This window comes from Amborella trichopoda, chromosome 13 (assembly GCF_054954075.1).
Source record: "Amborella trichopoda isolate Santa Cruz 75 chromosome 13, AtrichopodaSantaCruz75HAP2 v2.0, whole genome shotgun sequence".
In the NCBI taxonomy this organism is placed as follows: Eukaryota; Viridiplantae; Streptophyta; class Magnoliopsida; order Amborellales; family Amborellaceae; genus Amborella; species Amborella trichopoda.
Genome location: NC_142348.1, coordinates 34,771,298 through 34,784,454, shown reverse-complemented (window position 1 = coordinate 34,784,454; position 13,157 = coordinate 34,771,298). Strand labels below are relative to the sequence as shown.

At 32.5% G+C, this 13,157-nt stretch overlaps 1 protein-coding gene across 1 annotated transcript; it reads right to left on the bottom strand.

Moving 5' to 3' along the window:
• LOC18448986 (uncharacterized) lies at nt 1-7,736 on the bottom strand. The gene is made up of 5 exons (XM_011630552.3): nt 7,378-7,736; nt 4,338-4,494; nt 694-908; nt 406-579; nt 1-261 (listed from the first exon to the last, which is right to left on the bottom strand). Exons 1-5 carry the CDS (start codon nt 7,579-7,581, stop codon nt 175-177), a joined length of 837 nt encoding a protein of 278 aa, XP_011628854.1. The 5' UTR covers nt 7,582-7,736; the 3' UTR covers nt 1-174.
• Nucleotides 7,737-13,157: the final 5,421 nt, after the last annotated feature.

Genomic DNA, 13,157 nt, shown 5'->3' with positions numbered 1-13,157 from the left:
TGGCAGGTCAAATCTTAATTGACATTTTTGTAAATTCACATCAATGATTTATGCGTCTGCAGTATACAGAACCTTTTAAAACAGATTCGCTCTGATTGATACATGGAAATAATATTTATTTAATACTTTAAATGTAACATGATGCTCAATCAAGGCATTAAACCAACCACCAAATTAAAACACATCAGGATGGAAACGGCCCGGAATGGAGCTATTCTGCTGAGCTTGCCGAAGATAGATTTTTAGCGTGTAGTTATTCATCTGCCAATCAAAGAAAAATAACTACTCAACACACACAAAAAAATACACACACACACATATACTTCACACACAAAACAGAGAGAGAGAGAAAAAACACTTCGGACATAGAAGGGGGAAGGATCAATTGGGTGCTCAGCTCCTCACCTCAAGATTTCGGACCTGCTCATGATACTGTGACAAAATCTGTTTGAGGTGCTCCATCTCCCTACATCTCTCATCATATTCCTTTATTCGTTCATGTTGGATGGTTACTGCTCGCTTCAGAATGTTGTTCTCTTGAAGGAGCACTTCCACATGTTCCTTGAGAAACAAATTCTCCTGCTCAAAAGCCCCAAGTCCAGGACAACATAACTCAAAATAATCTTGTCAAAACGAAAAACAAAATAGTAGGTATAGTTACTATCATAGCCTGGTTCTATATGATGTATGTACCTTGTGAATGTTGTCTGCTGCTACAGCATCAGCATGTGACCCAATAGATTTTTCTAATGCTTTCAAGAGCATTGAAGCACGAGCTCTTGCATCATCCACGTTAGAAGCATTCATCATCTCCCTCACAAACAACTCCACCCATGCTGCACCATCCTTTGGGATGACACTTGGGGTATCTTCATTAGTTGATGGGGCATTGTCTCCATTCACTAGACCTGTGAATTAAACAAAACTCCATTCTAAGTTTCTAATCCATACGATGCATATGCTACATGACAAAAGCTTGTAATTTTGCTTTCTTATTCAAAAGTCCAATCAAGTATTTAGACCACATTGTAAGCAAGAAGATATTTCACAAAGCAGGCATACTCAGAATTTTTCAATTAGAGAAGCACTTCCAATTGATGTTGGACCATAGTTACCTGGGTCCCTCACTGAAAGTCGCGATTCTAATTCGGAATCCTGATTAGGTGATTCCGACAAGGAATCTTCACGGAACCCGTTAGAATCTCGATTCCTTATTTTAGGAATTTCCATTCCAATACTTAAAGAATCTCATTTCCGATATTTATTGATTCTCGATTCCGCAATTCGTAAATTTCAATTCTTCAGTTGTTGAAATTGGTTTCTACATTTATTGGAATTCCACCACTTCCCCCCTCCCCACTTATTTTTTCTTTTTGCTTTTCTCTAAGAAGTGATGTTTAGAAGTTTCAAAGGCATCAAACTACTCGAGCTAGACACTCAATCTCAAGCTACATGGTGTAGTCATATTTTTTAGCATCAAATGACCAATAGAAACCAAAGTGGTGGTAGACCACGTTCTTTACTTAATTCATTAGGTATGAATTGTATTGATCCAATGGAGAGATTGTAACTCCAAGATATTAGAAACAATGTAATACAAATAATGTAAACTAATATGTATGGCATGTCGGCCCATGAATGGTATTGAGACATGTGTTGTTTCCCTCTCAATTCCATCTCGATTCTATAAATGAAGAAATCTCGATTCTCTATTAGTCAATTCCAACTTGGTCGGAAACTCGATTCCAAGGCGCTAGGAATCTCGATTCCATCTATGTAGGGATCTTGATTTTATTTTGGTCGAATCTTGATTCCTAAAAATAGGAATCTCATCCCCCACAATACCTCTTGTATGGATGTTGAATCCAAAAACAGGAATTTTCCAGCCGGCGGTGATTTCGTGATTCATCATCATCGTCAAAGACTTATCCCAATGATGTGGTGTCAGCTATATGAATCATCTTCCTCCATTCTTCTCCATGATAGTCATAACCTTCAATAAGACCAAAAGTCACCATATCTTTTCTCACTAAATCGGTTCTATGCTTTTGATTCCTAAACTGATTCAGTTTCCGAATCGCTTCGGGTAACTACATGTTAAATTGAACCATTCTACCAAACAACACATCCTAACTTTCTCAAATAAACTTGTCCAAGCAAAAGCTAAAATAGGCTTTTTTAGTAATCATCTGGCACATACGATTCTACAATTCCAATTCCTGAAGCAAATCAGAATCAAAGGCGTTGACATCAACTATAGTTCCACCTCCTACCCTAGGACCAGGTATGTTGTCTTTAACCTAGGGGACGCTTTAGCATTAGGTGGCTTAAACAAAACAACTTGGCCTTGCTTGGCAAGTGGCACATGAGAATAACAACGAACAACACCCAGCTTTAGAGAGAGGTCATAGCTAAATATTGCTTGGAAGAAGAAGATGGAAACCAAAATGTCTTCAACATCATACCTCAAGGACCTGGCCTTGCATTGCGAAGTGTGCCCAAGCTTTTAGAAGTTTGGTTATGTTCAAAGTTGGTAGGACTGACAATCGAACTCTGGAATCATTTGGGGATGGGGATCAAACTTTAGGACTTAGTTGCTCGAAACTCCTAGAGATTTCCAGAGGCAAGGACTCCATGATTGCGATCTCAGCAGAAACCCAAGCTGGACATCTAGTTTTGTCCCCAACTTTTAGGAGGGCCCCCTCAGAATCAGAGAGCGTGGCCCTTGCACAATTGCTTGTCCTCCTCCAAGACTTCTTTGTTCCCCTGGAAGAAACAGACCCATTACTGTGGTCTCCAGCCCCAACCAGAACTTTCTTGGTGGCATCCTTTTATGCAACCCTCTTGCCTTCCCCACCACCTATCTCCTACTTCTCTAGAATCTGGTCAGCCCCTGTGCCGCACAATGTTCGAGCATTCTCCTGGACTTTGACTCGCGATACGATGTTGGCAAGGGACAAAGGTTTCAACAACTCATTGTTTGAATGTCCGCTCCTTTTACCAAGTTAGGTGGTCTTCAATTGGGAGCTTCAGTTTTGGCTTTCTTTGGTTGGAAGGAGAGAAATGCCAGGATTTTCGAAGAGCATCGCCTCATGCCTCAAGCTTTGTTTAACCAATTTACTGTTGAATGGCTAGGTGCCCCCCCACAATAAAAAACAAAAACAACAACAAAAAAAGCAATGGGCTCCTTTAAGCTCAACATGGACAGGTGCTCCCTCAGAAAACAAGGTCCCTTAGGTTAGGGGTAGCTTGGCGAGCCATAAAGGGGACATCCTCTCCTTTTCAAGGCACCTAAGACACACTAACTCTTCTTCAGTTGCATCAATGGCAAAGCTAGAGAGCCTAAAGTCTTTGCTTCCGGTCCCTATCGGTGTAGATTTTTTTACTGTGGAAGGAGACTCTAAGAATATTATCTTGTGGGCCACTAGGACCTCTCAACCTCCATGGAGGGCTCACAACTCACATTATCTCCCACATGATGCTTCTTGTTCATCTCATTCGCCTTTTTCTAAAGTGACACCTCTCTCTTACTCCTTCCCCTTCTCTTCCCCCCTCTCCTTTTTCCCACCGCCTTCCGCAGTTGTTGGTCTATTTCTTATAGGCTACAAGCTTTACAAGTAATCCCTCCCCTTTTTTTTAATTGAGCTCCCAACATGTGGGCAGCGCGTTTTTGTATGTTGGAGGAGATATTTTTTGTTCAAGTACCCGAGTTGTGGGTTGCTTCGGGCTTCGGGCTTGGTTTTTTGCCTTCCCCCCTCCCCGCCCCCCTCTCTCTTTTTTTCCTCTTCCTCTTTCTCACTGTCTATGCTGCTCGTGCCAATAGAGCACTCAATCTGTAGACTGCCAACTTCAGGGGGCTTTGGTAATTTTGTCTACATGTGTGTGTGAGTGTATAAATATAAGGTCAACTTATATATAAGGCAACTTATCTTAAAAGGTTAAATAAATAAAGATTGTAACATAATGAAGTTTGAATGTTTGCTTCTTGTCCCCCTTTATGCACATATTTTCACTTGTCACATGACGATACCGGCAACACCATCCGATGTCAAATTTTTTTCTTTTGTTAAAATGAAAAAGGAGTGCATGCAGAACAAAAAACTAAACTAAAAATAATAGCTGCTTCATGAATATCAGTTCATTACCAGCCCAAACTTGAAGCTTTCGATCAATCAAAACTGTAGTGCTTTATTTAAAAAAGAAAAATGCATCCACAAACAACATCTATAGATGCATCTTATCCATAAGGACATTCATATCTTAGCTGCACAAACTGTTACTATTTTAACATAAATAACATCTATATTTTAACCTAAAACTATCATGCAGAGACACACCTTCAGAAGATAATTTAGTATTTGCCGCAGTGCTCACATCAGGTTCTGTTGCCGTGGGAACCAATTGCCCCTCGCAAGATCCCAAGCATAAGTTATTCAAACTCCTGATGGCAGAATCTAAATCATGTCCAGATTCTAGTAAAGCTTTCTCAAGAAGCTGAAAGATTCAAACCCAGATTGGTTAGTAGGACCAATAACATCAGCAAGAAGAATTGTAAGAGGCAAACTCAATTGAGAACTAATATAAGATGACCTACAAAAATAATAACAATAGAAGATGATCTTTCCACAAAGACGCCAGAAAAAACACAAGCCCAATTTTAGAACCATACGACAAAAGAACCATCCTTATGAGAAAAAGATTGCTTTTTAGGAGAGCTTCTTTAACAAAAAGAATATCTTATTCCCATCAAACCATTCCTGAAATCACAAATTTCTTTTATATTGTCATTCTGGAGTGGAATTCTTATTCTTATAACTATTTTACAAAATGGAACGGGGCCATTAGACTAAAACACCAATTAGATGACAAATTGGACTTTAGCATATTCGCAACCCTAAGATTCAAGAAGGAAAAATATAATAACAAACACCACAACAACAAAATAGAGGTACCCCGACAACAGGCATCACATTCATAGAATCCTAAAAACTTCTCCAAACAACCAGAACAAATCTCAAATTAGCTGTTTAGAAAATTTGAGAGACCCTCATTAGACTGTCTCCCACACCGTATATGCAGAATATTAGATAAATGGAGAGATCCTCATTAAAGGTGCGAGATTTCCCACACAGCACAACCCCTGTACATAGTTGAAAAAGTTACCAGATATGCTATCTGCCAAATGCTCATAACTACATTGTCAAACTTCAAGCAGTGCCAATAGTGTATTCATCAATCTGTTTGACAGTTTCTGCTAAGACCAAAAGTGATTTCCTTTTGATAATTAAGAAGAAAAGTGATTAAACAAAATGATTCTTGTCGAAGGATTATAAGAAGCATTTTATATGAAAGAATTGGACTTGCATTTATTGTTCAGGCCTAGCTGTATTTACAATGTTTCTCAAGAGCCCACTTTCCATATTTAGGTTAATGAAAATATATTGATTCTAATTATGCAAACAAAGAGTTTGGGGATATCCTACAAAAAATCAGATACTTGGAAATTGTAGAACAAGTTCCATTCATTTGATTTTTCCAAATAGCTACCTAATCTACCAAGAGATAGACAAACCCCCTATGGATTCGTAGTTCACAAGAACATTGTGCTATCATGATTATCCAAACATCACATGCCCATAAAAACAAAAACAACAAACATGTCCATCAATGTGGAAAATATTACTTCAGATTGAGAAAGAAAAAAAAATTCTTGCATATGTGGGCAACAAAGATTGTGCATGTACAATCTGACCAATGTAAAATAGCCCAAGTCAGGATCGTGCTAAGCCAACTAAAAAATATTCAATCAAATGCGAGCAAAGTAACCAAAATTTTTCCCGAAGTTAACACAATGGGGAATCTAAACACTGATAGTGAGCAAAAAACAACTCTTATCACAGAATGTAAAAATTTAAAAATGTAAATGTAAACCTTCATCCCATTAAAAACGTTCTCGCAGAATAGTAAAACTGGATTTCTGAAAGGTATGATAATGTCCATGCTTTATAATAGTTTCTTGCAAGAAGGATTAAACTGTATAAGATATAGTTCAAATCGCAACTCAATGCATAACATCTTGCATCAGAAAAAAGGGTTCAGCTGTTTTCTCACTATAACCAAAGTAATCCAGCATCAATTTGGAACGTTATGCATTGCCAATATACAAACAATTAAAGAACTGATTACAATATGAAGTCATAAATAAAAATATCATAATTACATTCTTGGATCAATTCATGGTACAAATTGATGTAGGGAAGAGGAGGAATAAAAATAAATGAACCAAAAAAATATGAGAGAAAAATAAAGGATGGAAAGATTATATCCTCTCTCAGGATCTGCAGATCCACCCCAAAAACATCTATTCCCAAGACCCAAAATGATCTATTTTTTTCTTCTTCTTTTTTTTTGGGTCCAATAGTAGCATATTTATGGAAAAAGACAACCCTAAGACAGAATTTACTCCTCAAGAAACTCTAATCATTATTAAATCCTAGCCCTACATCTATTTAATATGAAAAAATATACAATGAGTATTTACTTTTAGTACAAGGAGGTCACAACCACTTTTATCCATCAAATTATAAATTAGGGGGTTGCGTGTCATTGACTAGACTCAAAAGTTCAAAAAAAAAAAAAAATTTCTCGAACTTCATAACACACCCCAAGCCATCCAATTTCACATCTAATGGCTAGGAGTGATTGTGACATCTTTGTAACAATGGTAAATGGTCTCACAATATACATTCCCATTTAATATTCAACTTCAAATATACCCCTCAATTCTCTACAGCTAAAAAAACACAAATTCTCAAGGAGAAAAAGGTCTAACTTGCTCCTACGAAACCCTAAGCAATATTAAAACCTAATCCTTCCTCTATTTAATATTTATCTTCCAACTATACCCCTCAGTTCTCTACAACCACAAAAGACCCTAAATAAAGCTAGAAATTCAAAATAGCTCCAAACCTAAAATCTAGAAAATAGGAAAGTTAAAAATATATATACATCACATGACAAATCAACATGAATCAAGCTTTTGGGTACAAGGGTGCATATACCGAATGAACTACAAAAAACAAAAAAAAAAAGGGCCACTGCACCTCATTTATGATGATTACCAATCTTCAAGGTATTGCAAAAAAAACATCTTTAGCAGACAAATTAAACCGACACAAATACCAAAGTTCATAGTGATATTAATCCATAAATTCATTGCATCAAAACCGCACTGAATAGACAAAATAAACCGATACAGATAATTCAAAACGAGAAGTACATCATACAATCCCCTAAAATACCTAATAATGAAAGGAAGGAGATTGAGAAAACAGAGAGGCAAAACCTATAAAGAAAGAGTTTTAGAGATAGAAGTACCTGTTCATCCATACTGGGGAAAAGCTCCATGAGATGAGAGAGAGGGAAAGGAGGAGGGGGAGGAGGGGAAGGAGGAGAGGGAACAGACAACAGAATCAGAGAAGTAGAACCTCCAGAACAGCGAAGCCTCTTCAAAGAAAGAGATGGGGAAGGGGAGTGAAGCTCTTCGAAAAAGGATCTCTTCCTACAGACTACGGCAGACATGGTTTCTCTCTTTTTCAAGGGAAGCCGGAAGCAACACCCTTGCCCTAGATTTCCATGCAAAGAAGCCCCTCACTGTCTCTCTAATCGCTGCCTATTCATATATATATCTTTTGTCGTGCTCTCGCCACAGAGAAAAGGGATAACAAGCAAATCTTGATCAACACATAAAAGGATAGGAAGCAATCTTTTATATGTACATGTAAAGCTTTGATATACAGAGCGCAGGTGTTTCATGCAATTCGTGTCTCGGTTTTGATGGATCGGGTTGGAAACTTTTGAGGCATGTTGCACGTGTTAAACAGAAGACCTTCAATTTAAGGGGAAGTTTAGAATAAGTACAAGGTGGCCACATTAATCTTTAACCATTGGATGTAAAAATGGGTGGATGCAATTATTCTTGACCAAGCTCAAAGGAAGAGAAAATCTAGGGAGTTTGTTACATATCCAAGTTACAAATTTTACATGGGACGGTTGTAAGTAGTTGGGACCACCGTGTATAAAAAGATAAATGGTCTCATTGTATATATGGGATGGTTGTAAGTAGTTGGGACCACCTTGTATAAATGGTCTCATTGTATACAATCTCTTAATTTAAGCATATTTCCTATAAGATTATATTATATGGAAAATGTTTATATAGAGTCGAGGCTCTAAACAATCAAATTAGAGTCCTCCTCAAAATTTTCATTGAAAGAGTTTTTTTGGTGCCTAAAATTCATCAAATTGATCATCAAGATGTATAGACAGAAAAAAAAATTTGCTCAAGTTTTGGAAATAGTGCATCTTGTAACATATTTTTGGACCGTCGATTTCCAAGATTTTCAAGTTTTCATATATCCGCTCGATCTACAATCTACACTATTTTGAGGCTTATAATTTTATAATTAAAGATGAAAATATATTTTAAGGATATCACAAAGATTTCCATTATTGAAACCACATTTCTCGATACTATTTGAAGGTGCACTTTACTTTGATTGTTTAGAGCATCAGCTCTATATCCAACTGCACCTATATTATATATGGAATTGTATACAACATGGTTTAAAAAAACGAATTGGCGATCCGGATCATCAACCCCAAAAATCGTGTCGGATCGATAGATTGGCATGTTGGATCGGAGAATCGACCGAATCAACAAGTCTCATCCCAAAAGTTTTAAAAAAATTTACTATAAATCTCTAAAAATAGTGTAATTTTAGTTTTTAAAAGAAATTAAGAGTAGTGCATTATGTAGTTTCATTATTTTCAAAAAATGTGAATATTGAAACGTTGTTTTCTTGTTTGGATGTCTGTGTAATTATAAATTATAATATAGTATTATAATATTACATCAAAATAATTAATAAAATTAGAAAAAACTTTCATATTATAAGATTAAAAAATTAATTCCTCGTATAAAGTGAAATTAGTATCACATTAAACATTTATTAATTCTCTTTATTTGTTCAAAATTATCACAACTTAACTAACTATAATATTATACATTAAAATTGAAATTATTGGCTTGTATTTTATAATTACTTACCATACAAATAACTTTAAATTTAAAATTTGTTTTATAATATCATTTAATTTTAAAAAAATTATTACAACTATAACAAAAAAGAATACATTATATAATTTATAATATAAATAAATTAACAAATAAAATACAAGATTTGGTTATCTATGTATAATTATTTAATTTTTGGGTAATTGTATAATTATAAATTTTAACTCTCTCTAAATATCTGTTTTTCCCCTCGGTTTGGTGTTAGATGAGTCTTACTTGTTTTTTTTCGGTTTCTTTGTTAGTTTCTCTCTCTAAAACCACAGCAAAAGACAAAACCTGGATGCCAAAGTCAACGAGAAGAGAAGAAGAATTGCTCCTAATTTAGTATTTGTTTATCTTTTTTTTATTATTGTTTTCTTTTATAAAGACAGTTTTCTTTTTTCTCTTCTATATTTTGTAGATAAAAGAAGAAAAAAACTTGAGAAGTTTCTGCAAAGAAATCATGGTTTATGGGGATCCCTCCCCGTTTTGGGGTGGGGAGGAAGATGAGGAAAAAAAATCAAAATTAGATTATTTAAGGGAAACGTTCAAGAATGTAAGTAAATTTTGATAAGTTGATGTTAAGTATGTGAGTAAATTTTGATAAGTTGATGTGGATTTTTTTTTTTTTTTTTGATAACTTTTTTTTGCTTTTTTTTGTTCTAGTTTTTTCCATTTTCTAAGTTTCAAAGGTTTATGATAAGTAGAAGTTATTCGTTTAATTCTTTTGTTTATTTCTTGTGTTTATTGTTTTGTTTAGGGTTTATCATAAGTTTATTTTGTTTAGGGTTTATGATAAGTTTATTATTTTGTTTTGGGTTTATGATAAGTTTATCATAAGTCTATGATAAGTTTTGGGTTTATGATAAGTTTATTATTTTGTTTTGGGTTTATAATAAGCTTATCATAAGTTTATGATAAGTTTTGGGTTTATGATAAGTTTATTGTTTTGATAAGTTTTGTTTTGATAAGCTTTGTTTATGATAAACATATCATAAGTTTATCATAAACTTATCATAAGTTTATCATAAACTTATCATAAGTTTATTGTTTATGATAAGTTTATTACTTATGATAAGTTTATGATAGGTTTATTGTTTATGATAAGTTTATCATAAGTTTATTGTTTATCATAAGTCGATCATAAGTTTATTGTTTATCATAAGTTTATAGTTTATCATAAGTTTATCATAATGTAAATTATAAGTTTATCATAAGTTTATAGTTTAGCATACGTCTATCATAAGTTTATTGTTTATCATAAGTTTATTATTTTTTGTTTATCATAAGTTTATCATAAGTTTATTGTTTATTATAAGTTTATCAAAAGTTTACTGTTTATCAAAAGTTTATCATAAGTTTATTGTTTATTATAAGTTTATCAAAAGTTTACTGTTTATCATAAGTTTATCATAAGTTTATTGTTTATCATAAGTTTAATTTTTATCATAAGTTTATTATAAACTTATGATAAGTTCATTCAAATCCCTCTCGATCTTTATTCACCCAAATATTATGCCTCTAAACCGCTGAAGCAGCTTCTTAACAGTTATCATGTAATATCCTCTTTATAAAAGGATTAACATTCATTCTCATATCTAATTAGAGTAATTATCTCATAATTAATATCTATTTATATAATTAAACTTAAAACTGTGTTATGAAAATATAAGATTCCTCAACGAACTTCCGATGATGATGTCATATGTTGTCTTCGACAACCGGTTCTTTTATTAAACAAACTCTCTTTCTCTTTAAATATCTGTTTTTTTCCCCTCGGTTTGGTATTAGCTGAGAGTCTTACTTGTTTTTTTTCTGTTTCTTTGTTAGTTTCCCTCCCTAAAACCATAGGAAAAGACAAAACTTGGATGCCAAAGTGAACGAGAAGAGAAGACGAATTGCTCCTAAATTGGTATTCGTTTATTGTTTTTTCTTCTTTTTCTTTTCTTTTTTTTTTGCTTTTATAAAGACAATTTTCTTTTTCTCTTCTATGTTTTGTAGATAAAAGAAAAGAAAAACTTGAGAAGTTTCTGCAAAGATATCATGGTTCATGGGGATCTGTCCCCGTTTTGGGGTGGGGAGGACGATGAGGAAAGAAAATCAGAATTATATCATTTAAGGGAAACGTTCAAGAATGTGAGTAAATTTTGATACGTTGATGTTAAGTATGTAAGTAAATTTTGATAAGTTGATGTGGATTTTTTTTTTGTTTTTCTTCCTTTTTTTTGTTAACTTTTTTTTTTTTTGTTCTATTTTTTTCCATTTTCTTAGTTTCTAAGGTTTATGATAAGTAGAAGTTCTTCATTTATTTCTTGCGTTTATTGTTTTGTTTAGAGTTTATGATAAGTTTATTTTGTTTAGGGTTTATGATAAGTTTATTGTTTTGTTTTGGATTTATGATAGACTCATCATAAGTTTATGATAGACTTATCATAAATTTATGATAAGTTTTGGGTTTATGATAAGTTTATTGTTTATGATAAGTTTATTGTTTATCATAAGTTTATAATTTATCATAAGTTTATCATAATATAAATTATAAGTTTATCATAAGTTTTTCGTTTATCATAAGTCTATCATAATTCTATCATAAGTTTATTGTTTATCATAAGTTTATCATAAAATTATTGGTTATCATAAGTTTATTGTTTATCATAAGTTTATTATTTTTTGTTTATCATAAATTTATTGTTTATCATAAGTTTATTGTTTATTATAAGTTTATCATAAATTGATTGTTTATCATAAGTTTATTGTTTATTATAAGTTTATCATAAGTTTATCATAAATTTATTGTTTATCATAAGTTTATTGTAAACTTATGATAAGTTTATCATAAGTCTATCATAAGGTTATCATAAGTTTATCATAAATTTATTGTTTATCATAAGTTTATTATTTTTTATTTATCATAAATTTATTATTTATCATAAGTTTATCATATGTTTATTGTTTATTATAAGTTTATCATAAGTTTACCATAAGTTTATTGTTTATCATAAGTTTATTGTTTATCATAAGTTTATCATAAACTTATGATAAGTTTATCATAAGTTTATTGTTTATGATAAGTTTATCATAAATTTATTGTTTATGGTAAGTTTATAATAAGTTTATTGTTTATGATAAGTTTATAATAAGTTTATTATTTATCATAAGTTTAATTTTTATTATAAGTTTATCATAAACTTATCATAAGTTTATTGTTTATCATAAACTTATCATAAGTTTATTATGATAAGTTTATCATAAACTTATCATAAGTTTTGTTTTGATAAGTTTTGGGTTTATGATAAGTTTTATTTATGATAAGTTTATGATAAGTTGTTTTGTTTGATAAGTTTTGTTTATGATAAGTTTTGGATTTATGATAAGTTTATTGTTTTGTTTTGGGTTTAGGATAAATAGAAGTTCTTTGTTTATTTCGTTTAATTCTTTTGTTTATTTATTGTGTTTATTGTTTTGTTTCTAAGGTTTATGATAAGTAGAAGTTCTTCGTTTAATTCTTTTGTTTATTTTTTTGTGTTTATTGTTTTGTTTATTGTTTTGTTTGAGTGATTATTTATTGTGTAGTGTTCAAGGACGTGAGTAAATTAAGATAAACTGTTTAAGGATGTGAGTAAATTTTTAATTTTTTTTTCCCTTTTTCCATTGACTTCGTTATTTGTTTGTTTTTGTTCTAATATTTTCTTTTCTAACATTATAATAGGTATAAGTTTTTCATTTAATTATTCTGTTTAGTTTTTGTTTAAGTGATTATTTATTGTTGAGGTTGGTGGTCAGACGATCAAAACTCTGTTTGCTACCTTCCTTGGTAAAACCACACCAGATCGACTTTGGCTAAAGTCCATGTGTATTTTTTCTATGTTTTGCTTTCCTTTTGGTGCATGTATGCATGTTTTTCCTTTTCCACACGTGTGAGGCTGGCAATCCAGTGTATTTTCTTTCTTTCTTTTATATGATCTGATGGCGGCTATATCTAGGATTGGCAATCGGTTGCGTCTCGATTGGTACAGTAAAGTTCAGGCCACACTTAACATTT